Consider the following 16,231-nt stretch of genomic DNA (forward strand, 5'->3'; position numbering starts at 1 on the left):
TTGCAATTCAGTTTTTACTCATTTATTTATTTAATTTTTTAACTGCTTACAGCTATAACTCTGTGGTTACAACCTCTCAGATCAGTGAATGCAAGCGCTCAACTGCACCCTCAGAAGTCCCAAATTCATGTGTTCTGCGCTTCAGTAGCAGCAGCAAAAACCACTTTAGCTAATAGTAAATGTGCTAGCTAACTAGCTATCCGGCATGGTCATGGGTAATTGCATTTAACATTTTACAAATTTAAAATCTATCAACACCAATCTATAAATGCCCCTCCCCCAACCTTCTCCAACCTTTAATGCCAGGAGACATGAACCCTCCATCAAAGATGGTGTGCTTACTGTGGTCAGTGAAGATGAAGATTAAAGTTTCAAATAAACCAAATATATAAAATTTAAATCTTATCATAGTTAAAAAATGTTTAAATAACAAGCTAAAGTAATGGAAATATGCTTGTTTATTAGTCAGCAGAAAAGTGCCCAGCTGATATGTATTTTTTTGTATTTCTTTGTATTTGAAAATAAATGTTGTGCTGATTTAACTGCATTTGTATTGAGTGTTTTTAATTAATATTTTTAAATAAATATTTACATGGAGTGTTTATATTGATTAAGTAATCCTTTCTGTTTTGGTTAGTCTAGCTTTTCCAGTGTCTTTTCTCTGTTCCACAAGTTTACTGCCCATTTTATTTTGCACAGCTAGATGTCTCCTCTGTTTTGCATTTAGTTTTGCTTCCTTGTCTCATTTTTAACTATGTTTTAGGCTATCTCGTCACCCTCCTGCATCCACTTCACTCGAGTCCATTGTGTTGAACTTGTAATTCAGGCTGAGGAGACAGTTACCTGTACAGCACTGCTACAGTCAACATGAGGAGGGGCATCAAACAGGCCAAGGAGGTTTACAGGAGGAGGACAGAGGGCTTCCTAACTGATAACAACCTGCACCAGGTGTGGAGAGGCATCCAAGCCCTCACCAACTACAAATGTGCTGACCAACTGGGGGGATCCTCACCAGGCTCTTCAACCTCTCCCTGACTCACACCACTCTCTGAAGGCCTCCACTACTGTTCTCATCCCCAAAATGTCTGGTCTACACAGGCTCAACGACTACAGACCGATAGCCCTAACGTCTGTAGTCATGAAGTGCTTCGAGCAGATAGTGTCGCTGCACATCAGGGACTGTCTACCCTCATCCCTTGACCCATCTGTAGAGCGCTGACCCATCTTGAAAACAGGAAGAGCTATATAAGGATCCTCTTCATGGACTACAGCTCAGAATTCAGCACTATAATCCCAGACATCCTGAATCCAAATTAGACCACCTCCACACCCCCCTGCCACCTGCTCCTTGATCAAAGATTTCCTCACAGGACTACGCTCTCAGCCCCTACTGTGTGCCCTATACATCTATGACTGTACCCCAAGCCACCCAACCAATATCTTTGTCCCCCCGGACCTGCACTGGCTGCACTTACTCCGTGTCTTGAGAAAGGATAACCTAGAAGCTGCCGCTGGCCTTCTACCGCTCCTCAGTGAAGAGCGTGCTCTCCTGCTGCCTTGGTGTTTGGTACACACTACTGAGAACTGCCCCAAAAAAATCATTGGCTTCCCTCTGCTTACCTGGAAGCAATCACAGGTGACTCCTTGCACCCCACCCACCACATGTTCGACCTGCTGCCCTCTGGTTGGTCCATCAGGTCCCACACCTCCAGAAGCACAAACAGCATGGTCATCTCATAAATGAGATCAGTACAGTGATTCCAACAAGTGGATGTAAGACAGAGTGTACGGCTGCATTTTTCAGTATCATGGTGCCTGTAAACCATTTACATAAAAAACAATAATTAAAGATAATTAAAGAATTGAGACCTACAGATAGCTAGTGACTATAGCGAGTTATAAATAATAAAGTGTTAGCACACTTTATTATTTATTTTTTACTGACTAACTAACTTCTTTTTAAAATCACCCCCTGTAGGATTTGGAGTTTTGTTGATTTTGCACTGGCTTCACTTTTTACCCTGGTGTTTGTCAGTTTACTTTACCTAAAACCACAAGACAAGACACTGATGCCAAAGGACACGTAGAAAAATAACAACAGGAGCATTTCTAAGCTCTTCAAAGTACTGGGTGTACTTAGGTATGGTTGTCTCTGCAGCACAGTTGCCCTTAATGATCCAGGGCCGAGTACGTATCAGTTTGTTTCAGCATCTCGCCTCCTTTCTTGGAGTGGATACCCTTTTGAAAAATGTTGTCTGTTCATTGGTTAGGAAGTGGCATACTGTTTTCACATATTTGTTATTTCAACTCAGATAGCCAAGTTTACTATGTCAATATGTCTATTTACTCTGGAGAAGGCTGTAAAGCTGAGAAATCTGTCCAGGATGGGTGGATCAATCAGTAGAGCTCACTTCTATCTGATGACAATACTGAATTGAGTTGCTCAGGATATCCTGAATCTTTCTGTCAGTAAGTGCTGCCGTTTTGTTAGCTGGCGTTCATAAAACTTTGATCTAACATTGTTTGACTCAGACACCTGGAAAATTAATCCTGACATGATGTGACAATATATTCAACCTGTTTAGAGGGAAAGTGATTTTTAGGACACGGAAGCCTAATATTAGCTGTTGTAATGTTAGCCCATAACCACCCGCCTCATTGTCAGTTGGTCTTTACTTTATTGATTTAAAGAGCACTCTACACAGGATAAAAACCACAAAGTGCTTCACAATAAGGGTCGGAGACAAAGGAGACCACAGGTCTAATCTGCTGAAAATAAGTAATTGTAATAAATTGTGAGTAAATAAGAATATTTATGGATGTTTTTGTGCGTTACAGCCCTGAGTTTGATTCAAAGGATCTGATGATGTGAGTTAAAACAGGGCTAAGATCAGGACCTAACGTAATGATTTCAAACCTTTTTCCCATTCAAATCCATGACAGCAGTGCTGAGATTCTTGTCAACAATAAAATCCAAGTATTTAACAGCAGGTGTTACAGATTAGACATTGTTCATATCCAAGGACCCAACCTCAGACAAAACCAATCCTTTCTGATTTAAAAACATTTGTGATTGGGTTCAGTCCCAAAAAACCCTCGTCTGTCCAGCTCAGGGTTTTTTGTAGCTTTGATTTTCTTAATCTTACCTATGTGTAAGCCTCTTATCTTGACTTTATCTCTATCCCTATGTCACTCACAGCACACAGTCATCTGCATATAAGAACAAATAACTGGAGGAGCAATGTTCATCTCGTTTATATTAAGGAGGTTCTCCACAACAGATTCTGCATTTATTTCTTCTTGTAGTCAGGTAGGAATTTCTTCCACTTCATGTTCTGCAAACAGAACATAAGAAAAGTTCATATATTAATATTTTGCTGCTTACAGTAAGAACTGGAATACATAGTATTCTTTCAGGCTTACACTTTTACTCCAGGTGGACTTTGACTTCTTGGTCTTCATGTCGTCCAGCGTCTCATAAGTGTTGCCTTGAACAGCAGCTGCCTCACCAGGGATCTGCTCGTAGGTGTCATCTCGCAGCCTAGCAGGAGTTGTCACCGGAGGAACCTCAGCATACATGTCATCTCCTCGCTGGGTTGAACGGCTTTCAGACCCCTCAGAGGTCTGGTACAGAGGGTTGGATCTTGATATTTCCTGGTCATCATTGTGCTCTTCTGACCTGATCACGCTTTCATGGGGTGCGTGGAGGGAATAGGTTTGGCAGGTAACCCTCTTTCCTGGAACAGGCGATGTCAGAGACAGGCTGCTGAGCTGGTTGGAGTACTCCTCCTCTGTGGTGTTGTTGTCCAGTTGTGGTAGGGATTTGCTCCTGCTCTCTACTTGTGTCGACTGAGAGGTTGTGATGCCAGGAAAAAGATCACCAGGGTACATTGTGTCAGTTGCATCAACCGAGTCTTTGTTAGACATTACTGCTGAATTTGTGTTTGCCATGATTCCATCTGCTCTGTATGCGTCCATCTGGGATTTCTTTGGATGTGAAGTTGTATCAGGCAAGGAACCACTCAGGGTAAATCCTAGAGGAATCCCTCTTTTTGGTCCTGGAGGCATACCCTTAATAAAAATGAGTGACAAAGTAGTCCAGTTACACAATTCACTAGCATTTCTTTAAATTAAATAAATTTCATTAGATTTTATTGTATTTAGCACCAATTCATAACAATATTTGCCTCAAGATGCTCTATATTTGCAAGATGAAGACCCAAGCCCAAGAATCACATGATCTACTTTTACCAAGGACATGGCACGATGGAAAAGAAGAACAACTGACTGGACGTTGAGTCATTTTCACATAAAATTTTGACTTTTAGTCTTCTGAATGAAAAGACGAACAACAATGAATTTTAGTCAAATTTAGGCATCAAGATCAACTAAATATCGTAAGATTATAGTTGACTTAATCTAAAGTTGATTCAGTTAACAAAAATATTAAGTGTCCAAGTTTGACCACGTTGCTCCAAAAGCAAATTATTTTCCATGAAATCAAATGTTCATTAAACGTTCAAGTGTTGAGATGTTGTTGTGTTTTTACAGAGCATGGGAAATAGGAAGGTTATACTGTTCCCTGAGGCAAATCAATGTGTGTGAAAGTTTAGCAAACAAGGAGATTACTTCTGATTGAATCACTTCCAAACTCGCGTCACGTTTATACTCAACTTCCTTTATGATTTGTTCTCATCTCTCCAGAATATTTTCATCTCATTTTCACTCGTTGAAAAATGTGTCAATTCATTTCATCATTTTTATCCTTCTGCATTATTTTTTATTTTACTTATCATTTTGCTTTCATCCGAAAAAAAATTGTCACCAAAATTAACAGTGGATCTGCCAGAGGGCAGGACAGCAAACTGGAACTGTAGATATTACACAACATATTTAACATTCATCTAAAGAGCTAGTATTATCTATGGGTGAAACTGAAACAGAGTCTGAGATTTTATTCTCAATAAAACTGAGTAGACCTCAGAACAGGCAGGACTTTCTGATGTAATTGTGATTTTAGCAAAAGTGACATGCAGGTGCACTGTCCTGCTGAAAGTCTCCATCAAGTAATTCTATGGCCATGAAAGGCTGTTCAAGCGTGCTCTTATTAGGCTGTACATATGCAGGAAGCTGCAAAACACCGTTCTGTGTCATATATAAAATTGTGGGGTTTTTGTACGTGTGTGGAGTCGAGTAAGGAAACACATTTTCCACACATTAGTAAACCTTTGTACCTGTTTGCTGAAGTTAATTAAAGCACACCAAACCAGATTCTGTGTACTTCAAATACACAGTGGCTAAACAGAAAATTCAAGACCACTGTTACCCTGGCCCAACAAAGATCTCTTCAACAGCAAGGCATGTAATAGAGTAAGAGTAAATTAAATACAGGCCTCTCTCATACTGGATGGCAAGACTGTAAGGAGAAAGCATAGCTCCCATCACTGACAAACTAATAAGTTCTAAACGTTATCAGAAAATTCTACAGTAAAATATCAGGAGAGTGGTTCGTGCCATAAACGTGTAACAGCTCTCAGCTCCAGACAAACAGCGCAGTAACTGTTTAGTTGCAGTTCTTGCTGCTCAAAAGCATCACACCCGATACTGAAAAGTTCACACTTTTCTCTTACAGAAATGTAACACTGGATCATTTTCTTTTTTTTTTGGATCAGTGCTTTATTTGTCTGTATTACAGGTCATGTCACATTTTAGGTCATATTTATGCAGGTTTCACAAATGTTAAGAATTACTGTATTTTTGGTCCATGTTTGTAATGCAGTTCTTATCATATACATATGAAATATAGCTCTCATATTATGTTACTTTGCAATCTTTGTTGTGTTGATGCACAAAATGAGCTTTAACTGTGAAGTTGGATTAAACTGATTTTGCTGTTGGATGCTGCCACTGAAAGCAAACATTTAATTATTGTGAAACTGTGTTGCATACCTGCACACATGAGCATAATTTGCACATAAGTATGCACGTGCAGTGTTTTACACAAATTTTCTCCTACATGATTCTTGAGCTATTGAATAAAATTAAATATAAAATTGTAATTCCCTAAGAAGTATTTTGACTATAAAGCTTTGTATGTGGTGAGATGCACACTTTTAATTACATGTTATGTAATTACAGCACTTATAATTCTGTATTCCTCAAAAAGGACAGTTCAAGTGTCCAGCTTACCTGGGAAAGAGACATTGCATCCACAGACACCGTCCCCGTCAGCCTTCTGGCTGTGGATTTCGGTGGTATGGGTGGCTGCACTGCAGGAGGGTCATTTTGCTGCTGAATCCTTTGATTAGTACCCACATGGCTGTGATGATCACTTTTCTGATCCCACAGAGTCCGCAGTGCCTGCACGCTCACCCCAGACATCTGTTTGGTGTTATAGTTCACCACATCATACAGTTCATTTGTGTCCACCTGAAAATCACAAGCAACATTATTGTCTAATAAGAGCTTCAACAAGCAAAACCAGACAGATCATCTGATGACATGACATCAAATTCAGTCACATGTTAAGGTATGATTAGCTTGTGGAGACCAGACTGCTGCATTTAAGGATTAGACATTGGACAAGATTAAGGTTTAAGAATGAATTTGCTATTATGGAACTAAACATGCAAAAGATTGCAAGAACTTGACTGATGCAGTGGGAATGAACATCTGGACCTTTGCTAGCAACAAGAACTTTTGAACCAAGCTTTGCATACCCAGGGATGGAGCCATCTGACCAGCGTTATGATTTCTCATAAACTTGGTGAAATAAAAACAGCAGGCCCTTCTGTTTATCAAACAGTGTTTGGAAGACTCTGTTGCACTAATATGGTCTCAGAAAAAAGAAGCATTTGGGAATGTGTTCCTGTCCAGTCAACAAAATAAACTGAGAAGCACTCGGTAGTTTTTGTTAATGCTAACAATTAACAGTGGTGTTGAAGATGTAACTAAAATGGCCAAATACTTCAGGGCATTAACTGAATCACAGACAGCAAACACCTAGTTTAGTTTCATGAAAAAATGGCAGTTTTTATCTTGCTAATAGTTTTGAATGGATTTTTCTTTTATTGATTAAAGTTTCTTCAGCTCTTGTTCTGTGACAGTCGTGAGTTAAACTGCTATACACAACAAAATCCGTCAGCTTAGGCTTAAGTGTTCTTTGGCTAGAAGCTGCTGTGAAAGTGTCTCAAAATGTCAAAGTGTACATTCATGACGGCCTGCAGGTGGCAGCACGTGCTCTAAAAACTGAAGTGACAAAAGACTAGAGGAGGCTGCACAGAAAATGGACAATATACAAGCTTCACCAGTGAGTCCTGAGGACATTAATGAACAAAGCTTGCTTCAAAATGCAAGTGAACAAAGAAGGAGGGTATAAAGCGAACAACTGATAATAAGTAAAAACGCTGACATATCTGCAGTCTAACATCCAAAGATGAATCTTGCTGCTCTGAACACAACAGAATGTCAACAGAAAAAATTCTTACTAACATCAAGGGAGACGTTTTAAAAAACAAATAAAAAATAGACGTATTACCTTATCACCAAGAGAAAAGCTGAAGTCAGACAGAACCGAAACATGCTCGTCATCACTTGCAGACAATTTAGAGAAAAATAAAAGGAAAGGATGACACTGACATTATGAAACTATGCTGACATAAGAAGTCACGTGGATTTGAGACAAAAGCACTGATGCATGTAAGCCAGTAACTGTTTTTTCAAAATCACATATAAAAGGCTAACAGGTGCTGATGGAGATATTAGTGCAGATATCACTCTGGAAGAAGAGCATAAGAAAGAAGCTTATAATGGAGAAAGACTACAGGTTGGTCGTATCCAGTCTGCTAAGAGCGCAGCACACCCATGTGACAGATCCATGGGATCTCCATCTCCTGCTGTTGCTCTACTAGCACAAAGTGTTTAGGACAGTATAACGCTGAGCAGGCTACCCACACCGGAACCAACAGTGTTCAGTGGTGAGCAAATCCAATAGAAAACCTCCTTAATGTCACTGATAGACCAATAGGGCATCTCTGCTGCTGATTTAAAAAATGCATTGGTGGCCCCACTTGTAATGTCTACAAGGCATGTTCTGGAAAAAACATAATCAACAATACGGTCAGGCATTTGTTTTTCAAAGAGCATTTAGAGAGAAGCTATCAAACCTGTCAAAAGTACAGACGAAAGATCCCAAAGGAACTTTACAGACTCCATGAATGGTAGCAATGCCTTATGTAAAGGGCCTGGAAATATTGAATGACAGTGAGAAAAATCAGAAACTGCCTGTTACAAACGCTTTAATAGAAGTGGAGAGTTTCCCAGTTTCAGTGCCATAGTGTCATCCCTGTTGTGGAAATCATCTGGAACCCAGTTACCTTCAACTCTGCTCTTCGCCCAAGTTACGCAGCGACAGTGAGAAGCTAAAGGACATTAAAAGGACCAAGCACCAAAACAAATGTACACTGTGACAAGACATCAACCAGATCACATGGGGAACACCAAACTCACATCAGCTTCACAACTGCACAAACCTCATAAAAAGGTCTCTAGAAGACAGAAGGACGTATTTGACGGCTAATGAGCTGTGCTATGGCTTTTTGACCTCCTAAGACCTGAACTCTTCCACAGCATGCATTTTTAATTTCTCTTTGCTATTTGGGCTGATTGGGACCTGATGAATGTAAAAACAAAGAATTACCTGATTTTTATTTATTTATTTATTTATTTATTTTACTACCTGATTTTCGTTTCTGAGAAAAAATCCACATATGAGGACATTCATTTTAAATTTCGATATACAGTGTATAATATAAGTGGTGGATATTTTCATCCAGACATCCTAAAATGTGATGTCCACATGCAGTGGGGCAAAAAAGTATTTAGTCAGCCACCGATTGTGCAAGTTCCCCCACCTAAAATGATGACAGAGGTCAGTAATTTGCACCAGAGGTACACTTCAACTGTGAGAGACAGAATGTGAAAAAAAATCCATGAATCCACATGGTAGGATTTGTAAAGAATTTATTGGTAAATCAGGGTGGAAAATAAGTATTTGGTCAATAACAAAAATACAACTCAATACTTTGTAACATAACCTTTGTTGGCAATAACACAGGTCAAACGTTTACTATAGGTCTTTACCAGGTTTGCACACACAGTAGCTGGTATTTTGGCCCATTCCTCCATGCAGATCTTCTCGAGAGCAGTGATGTTTTGGGGCTGTCGCCGAGCAACACGGACTTTCAACTCCCGCCACAGATTTTCTATGGGGTTGAGGTCTGGAGACTGGCTAGGCCACTCCAGGACTTTCAAATGCTTCTTACGGAGCCACTCCTTTGTTGCCCGGGCGGTGTGTTTTGGATCATTGTCATGTTGGAAGACCCAGCCTCGTTTCATCTTCAAAGTTCTCACTGATGGAAGGAGGTTTTGGCTCAAAATCTCACGATACATGGCCCCATTCATTCTGTCCTTAACACGGATCAGTCGTCCTGTCCCCTTGGCAGAAAAACAGCCCCATAGCATGATGTTTCCACCCCCATGCTTCACAGTAGGTATGGTGTTCTTGGGATGCAACTCAGTATTCTTCTTCCTCCAAACACGACGAGTTGAGTTTATACCAAAAAGTTCTACTTTGGTTTCATCTGACCACATGACATTCTCCCAATCCTCTGCTGTATCATCCATGTGCTCTCTGGCAAACTTCAGACGGGCCTGGACATGCACTGGCTTCAGCAGCGGAACACGTCTGGCACTGCGGGATTTGATTCCCTGCCGTTGTAGTGTGTTACTGATGGTGACCTTTGTTACTTTGGTCCCAGCTCTCTGCAGGTCATTCACCAGGTCCCCCCGTGTGGTTCTGGGATCTTTGCTCACCGTTCTCATGATCATTTTGACCCCACGGGATGAGATCTTGCGTGGAGCCCCAGATCGAGGGAGATTATCAGTGGTCTTGTATGTCTTCCATTTTCTGATGATTGCTCCCACAGTTGATTTTTTCACACCAAGCTGCTTGCCTATTGTAGATTCACTCTTCCCAGTCTGGTGCAGGTCTACAATACTTTTCCTGGTGTCCTTCGAAAGCTCTTTGGTCTTGGCCATGGCGGAGTTTGGAGTCTGACTGTTTGAGGCTGTGGACAGGTGTCTTTTATACAGATGATGAGTTCAAACAGGTGCCATTCATACAGGTAACGAGTGGGGGACAGAAAAGCTTCTTACAGAAGACGTTACAGGTCTGTGAGAGCCAGAGATTTTCCTTGTTTGAGGTGACCAAATACTTATTTTCCACCCTGATTTACGAATAAATTCTTTACAAATCCTACCATGTGGATTCATGGATTTTTTTTTCACATTCTGTCTCTCACAGTTGAAGTGTACCTCTGGTGCAAATTACTGACCTCTGTCATCATTTTAAGTGGGGGAACTTGCACAATCGGTGGCTGACTAAATACTTTTTTGCCCCACTGTATGTGGATGCCAGGTCCTAGGAGGTAAAAGCAAGGTCAGGTGTGAAGGATGTCAACACTGTGACACTTCTGTGAGAAAGCACAGTAAAACAGTATCTGGTCTCCATGTGACGGGTTACACCTCTGCAGCACACACCCACCTCCCTCCTGCCTATCACCAACCATAGATTAACCCCTCAATAGTGAAACAGGTCTCCTGATTGGCTGCAACTGCCCCAGAGCACTAGCACCCAGACGAGTGATACTTTGCAAAGACGATGAGGGTTACACTGTTCAAACATTTAGGGCAGAACACAGTTGTTGGTTTATCATCTTCCTTCAAGACAGACATGGTGAAGACCTTCTCCCATCATCTTGGTATATAAGAGATCCCTCGACTACCTGTAATACAGTGTGGAATATTGTCCACTATTGCATCCACATACAACCCACTGGGATGTACTACTACCCATCTTCTCAGTAGAAAAAGAATCCTGCAAGAGATGTCAAAGCACAGGATGGGATGACCCATTGCCTGAACATCTGAAACTATGGTGGGAGCAATGGAGAGAGGACTTTGCCAGTCTAGAGACAGAAGGATAGGCAGATGTTGAAAGCTTTGAAGGATGAAAAAGGGACTGCATCCTTTTTTAGATGCAAGCACCATCACCCTTATGGAAAAGATACATATAAATCTTATAGAGTTTTTATCTGTGAGTGAAACTTGTATGAAAAGCATACAAGAGTGAAAACAGATATAATATCCCTAGAAAAAGTATATAAAAGAAACTTGTATGTTTTGGATTCTTACTAAAATGATATATGAAAGTGGCCACTTTCATGAGTAAATCATATACGCCTTATAGCAGCAGCAGCAGCTGTCTCAGTCTCAGTGAGTAACATGCTCAGGTAAGAGCTGTGTTACAGCAATGTGGAAGCACTCTTCTGGACAAGCTCTAAAGCTGTGCCGAGCTTCATTATACATCGATAATGAAGTACACCGTTTTCCCACATTGGTTGTAAATAGCACGCAGTGGTTTTATATGGTTTTATGTCCCCTCCAGTGATATACCATCTACTGGCTCATGAAGATTAAGTCAGTTGGTTTCATCCCACAGCTGTCAGTGTGTGGTCTGTTGGAGACCAAGTAAACCTATGGAAGATAAAAGAATGAGCAACCTCCCTACAGAGCGAATGGAATCCTTCCCACCCGCCACTTACTGTGGTGCCACCTTTGAGTTTTTGTGGCGTAGACTGGTCGGCCCATTCAAGACCAAACAGGGATGCGAGGAACACAAGAAATACGCCCTGCTGTTTACATGCTTTAGCTCTTGTGCTGTTTATGTTGAACTGTTATGGAATCTGTCAACCAATGCTCTCGTCAGTGGTTTGCATTGCTTTTTTGCACTATGGCGCTCAGTCAACAAATTAAGTGTGACCAAGGAATCAGTTTTATATGTGCCAGAATGAAATGAAAGCAGCTGACGTTCCTCATAGGAAACCAATGTAACTTTGCTATTGTACGAACCCACGGTAATCATAAACAGCAAACTGCTTGGAGCGCTCACTAACAGTGATGATACAGTGTTCTGTAAAAAACTGTTTCAAGTTACAATGCATGTACAGCATCAAATGAAATAGTCGGGAGTGTAAATTGCCTCCAATGCAGTGTGCTGTAAAGGTTTGTAAATTTTGAAATGCAGTTATTTCTTATTATAAATGTTTTGAGCCTTCCTGTAATAACATCCATCCATCTTCTTCCGCTTACTCCGAGGCCGGGTCGAGGGGGCAGCAGCCTAAGCAGAGAAGCCCAGACCTCCCTCTCCCCAGCCACCTCCTCCAGCTTATCTGGGGGAATACCAAGGCGTTCCCAGGCCAGCCGAGAGATATAATCTCTCCAGCGTGTCCTGGGTCTGCCCCGGAGCCTCCTCCCGGTGGGACATGCCTGGAACACCTCACCCAGGAGGCGCCCAGGAGGCATCCTTGTCAGATGCCCGAACCACCTCAGCTGGCTCCTTTGGATGTGGAGCAGCAGCTGCTCTACTCTGAGCCCCTCCCGGATGGCCGAACTTCTCACCCTATCTCTAAGGGAGAGGCCAGCCACCCTTCGGAGGAAGCTCATTTCCGCCGCTTGTATCCGCGATCTCGTTCTTTCGGTCACTACCCACAGCTCGTGGCCATAGGTGAGGGTAGGGACGTAGATCGACCGGTAAATTGAGAGCTTCGCTTTTACACTCAGGACCGGTGCAGCGTCCGCATTACTGCAGCTGCAGCCCCAATCCGTCTGTCGATCTCCGGCTCCCTTCTCTCCTGTAATAACAAATGTCTTACTTTGACTGGAGCTTTACACTCGTAATTACAGAAAGGTAATAAAAAAAGTCTAAAACAGCAAAGGAAGCTAGAGGTTACTGAGAGAGAGAAATGAAACACGGAGAAACAGGGAAAGTAAACAAGGAGTTGAGCTTCATCTAACATGGCAGCGAGGTTAAATATGTCTGCTACATGTGTTTAAGCATTTGGGGGGTTTTGTATATAGAGGACTTGCTAATTTTCTTTTGCTAAGAATTTTTAATATACTTTTCTTTTGTTGTTGACACGTATGCTGGTCTGTGATAGTATGAAGCTAAGCTGCTGAAATAAACAGAGTTCAGGGTTAAGTTTTCTTCAGCCTGGCAGTGAGCTAAACACAGTACAGGAACAGAGAGGAGAATTTCATTGTTGAGCAGAAAAGCAAAGACATTCCAGATATTTCAGATCTGCTCTCAGACGCAGAACGGAAGGCAGATCTCGCATTTGCTGGAGATTTGCATTTCTGCCTCAGACACTGAACCTGATTTTATACACTCCTTTTTTCTCACAGAACAGGAAAGCAAGAACTTAAAAGAATTCGTGTTTTTATTATGCATAATTGTAACCTCTTTTTAAGATGAGAAAAAGAGAAGACAAAAAGGCAACAATCCCAGTTTCTCGTGTGGCCCCGTGAGGAAATCGGTTGTGCACCTTCTTGGTTGTGGGGCGATCGTGGCTCAAGAGTTGGGAGTTCGCCTTGTAATCGGAAGGACAGTTTCGTCTCGGTCGTTGTGTCCTTGGGCAAGACACTTCACCCGTTGCCTACTGGTGGTGGTCAGAGGGCCCGGTGGCGCCAGTGTCCGGCAGCCTCGCCTCTGTCAGTGCGCCCCAGGGTGGCTGTGGCTACAATGTAGCTGCCATCACCAGTGTGTGAATGTGTGGATGTGTAAAGTGCTTTGGGTCCTTAGGGATTAGTAAAGCGCTATAAATACAGGCCATTTTACCCCTGGTTTACATCTATCAGAGGCTGTCTGAGGTCACAGTGAAGTACGCATTAATGTCAAGCTCCATATTACTTTGGGGAGGTTTGTGGTTCAGGTTACATGCATCTTTTTACTGGGCCTCTCAGTTCATTGTGTGGCAGTGTAATCTCTTGGGTTATTTCCTGTGTCATATAGTTCACACTTCCCAGTGTTTTCCTAATTCTGGGACGACTGCTTTGGGGCTTCTTTGTTCTGCACCAGCCTAATCAAATGGCTGTTTGGTTCATTCAATCTGCCTTCTGTGTCTTGTGCTTGGGTTCCACTTCTATAAACCCTGACAGCCTCACCTCATTACAGCTGGAGGTCAGATATTCTCCAAAGGGCTGGATGGCGCTGACCTTGTAGTGTTGGATCAGCTCGGTGAGACTGCCGTATGTCTGAGAGTCTCCTGATATGATAAAATGTCCGTCTTGATTTTGGGTGATAACAAAATGGCGGCACCTGTCATTACCCCTTGGGAGAAGGCAGAGAGAGGAATGAGGAAGAATACTGAAACAGTTCAACAAGGTCCAGTTGACATGCTTTGCCTTACTTGTAGGACAGGATGTAGCCGAAGGCTTTATCACTGAGACGAATGAGAAAACAGCCCATACTTTTATCCCTCAGGAGATCCTCTGCTTCCCTGCAGCGGAAAACAAAACCGATCCAATTGAACAAACCGGCAGTCAAACTGGATTTGAAACACGCCATGAAACTATTCATTTCACTCTTACATCACTCAGAAAACAGAGCTCTATTGATGCCGAATCCAGAGGTAACATTTTTAACGCTCTAAGCAAAATTCCTTGGAAGCGGGGACAGCCGTCTTCTGTTCAGCACAGCCACGGCCGTTCATTAAGAGCCTTCTGGTCATTAATGTCAACAGACTTGTAGCTAATGCGCTATAACTTACAACTAGCTCTCGACTCGTTTTTATGTCGAATGCCAGTCTTTAAGAAGGAGCTTTAATCTGAATAGTATGATGCGAGCAAAGACAATTCATATTTTACCTCGTTTTTGGCTGTGATTAATATGGAACAGAATATTGGCTGCTTTTTATTTTCTGAATACAACTCCTGTTCTCCCAAACAGATGTAGCTAAACTTTTGCTTTGAAAAAGTCATTGAGGTAAAAGTTTGTGGGTGCTTTCAGCAAAACATGTTTAAGTATAAGAAAAAAAAGCTCTAAGTGCATGTCCTACTGCTGCAACACTATCTGCATCTCTATTTTATCCCAATCAGTGAAAAGTAATTAGAAACGGACAAATACATAATACGTTCACCTATATGTTCTTCCCTCGTCTAACACCAAGTCAGCAGTCCTAACGTGAGGCATGAGGTAGCATGGAATGAAAATGATATTCAAACTCTGCATTTCCTCAGTAGCTACCCACAAACACGGACAGTAAAACCATAATAGTGATGGGAGATATTTACAGTATTTACAGTGTTCAAATGAAATCACAAGTAAGTGATGAAGCCCCAGTGAAGCAGAAATTCTTGAACTTCCTATAAAAAAGCCTAATTTTTTTCATGTGCTCAGTCATCTAGAAAGTTGATTCTGTTTATCTGGACGTCGCGTTCTCAGTGGGAGAAATGTTTGGTCAGTCATCAAAGTGGCTTCTTCACTACGTCCAGGTGAACAGAATCAGCTTTCTGGGTATCTTCTCGTCACTAGTCTCTACGTGTCCTGAAGCAAAGGTCTTTTGTATGCTGCTTACTTTCTTGTAGCAAGGCCTTGAAACCAATCAGGGAAGTTTCCATTGTGCTGGACGAGCGGCGCCTGTGTCTCAGTAAACCATCGAAGCACCAGCTCCTTCAGGCCCCCTCCTTCCTGTGGTTCCATATTCAGCTCAACACCCGACCTCTTCTCCATCCACATCCATATGTGAGCTGCTGACAGAGCACAGGTGATACAGTGTGCATACTCTCTGCTCTGACGTAATACTTCTAAAGGAAGCAGAGGTGCCTCATTTGACTACTTCTGTCTCTCATCTGAATCGGGGTATTGTTGCAGTTTATCTAGTTCATCTGCCACCAGCTTTTCTGCCTCACATTGCACAGGCACTTTCATTTTACTATCTGTGTTCCTTGTTCCAGATTGAACTTTAACAGCTTGGCCCAAAGTAAATATTTCATTTGGTTTGTACCTTGGATTAACAGATCTATACAAAAACACATATAGCTTTAGATGACCTTCCCCCCATGTTCCTTTTCATGTTTCTAAGCACACCCAGTCTCACTCTCTCCCACTGAGCCCATATAAAACTACTAATGTCACAACTTAAAGCACATTATGTGCACTGCATGCAAAGGATAGGAGTCCAAAGTTACATTGTTCATGTGCTATGGTCAACAATAATAAAACTTTAAAGACTATTAGCGAAAAGCAAATGCAGCAAAGGGGGAAAATAAGAGAATCGGTCAAAAAAAAAACCATACAAGAGGATCTTACTGGACATAGGAATACAAGACCAAC

General features: G+C 41.8%; 1 protein-coding gene across 1 annotated transcript; it reads right to left on the bottom strand.

Moving 5' to 3' along the window:
* Nucleotides 1-2,701: 2,701 nt before the first annotated feature.
* sh2d7 (SH2 domain containing 7) lies at nt 2,702-15,658 on the bottom strand. Its single transcript, XM_086296081.1, has 6 exons — nt 15,474-15,658; nt 14,307-14,396; nt 14,062-14,227; nt 6,190-6,429; nt 3,424-4,071; nt 2,702-3,335 (listed from the first exon to the last, which is right to left on the bottom strand). Exons 1-6 carry the CDS (start codon nt 15,632-15,634, stop codon nt 3,291-3,293), a joined length of 1,350 nt encoding a protein of 449 aa, XP_086152207.1. The 5' UTR covers nt 15,635-15,658; the 3' UTR covers nt 2,702-3,290.
* Nucleotides 15,659-16,231: the final 573 nt, after the last annotated feature.

This window comes from Aulonocara sp. 'chitande type north' Nkhata Bay, linkage group LG1 (assembly GCF_057382095.1).
Source record: "Aulonocara sp. 'chitande type north' Nkhata Bay isolate Kocher_YH1m ecotype deep benthic linkage group LG1, A_spYH_male_GT1.1, whole genome shotgun sequence".
NCBI lineage: Eukaryota > Metazoa > Chordata > Actinopteri > Cichliformes > Cichlidae > Aulonocara > Aulonocara sp. 'chitande type north' Nkhata Bay.

Bases quoted from the DNA above. Each gene is read 5' to 3' on its own strand.
- sh2d7 (XM_086296081.1), bottom strand. From the start codon at position 15,634: ATGTGGATGGAGAAGAGGTCGGGTGTTGAGCTGAATATGGAACCACAG. The intron at 14,397-15,473 runs GTAAGCAGCATA...TTTCCGCTGCAG, and splicing joins CAAGGCCTTGCTACAAGAAA to GGAAGCAGAGGATCTCCTGA. The intron at 4,072-6,189 runs GTAAGCTGGACA...ATTTTTATTAAG, and splicing joins ATGCAATGTCTCTTTCCCAG to GGTATGCCTCCAGGACCAAA.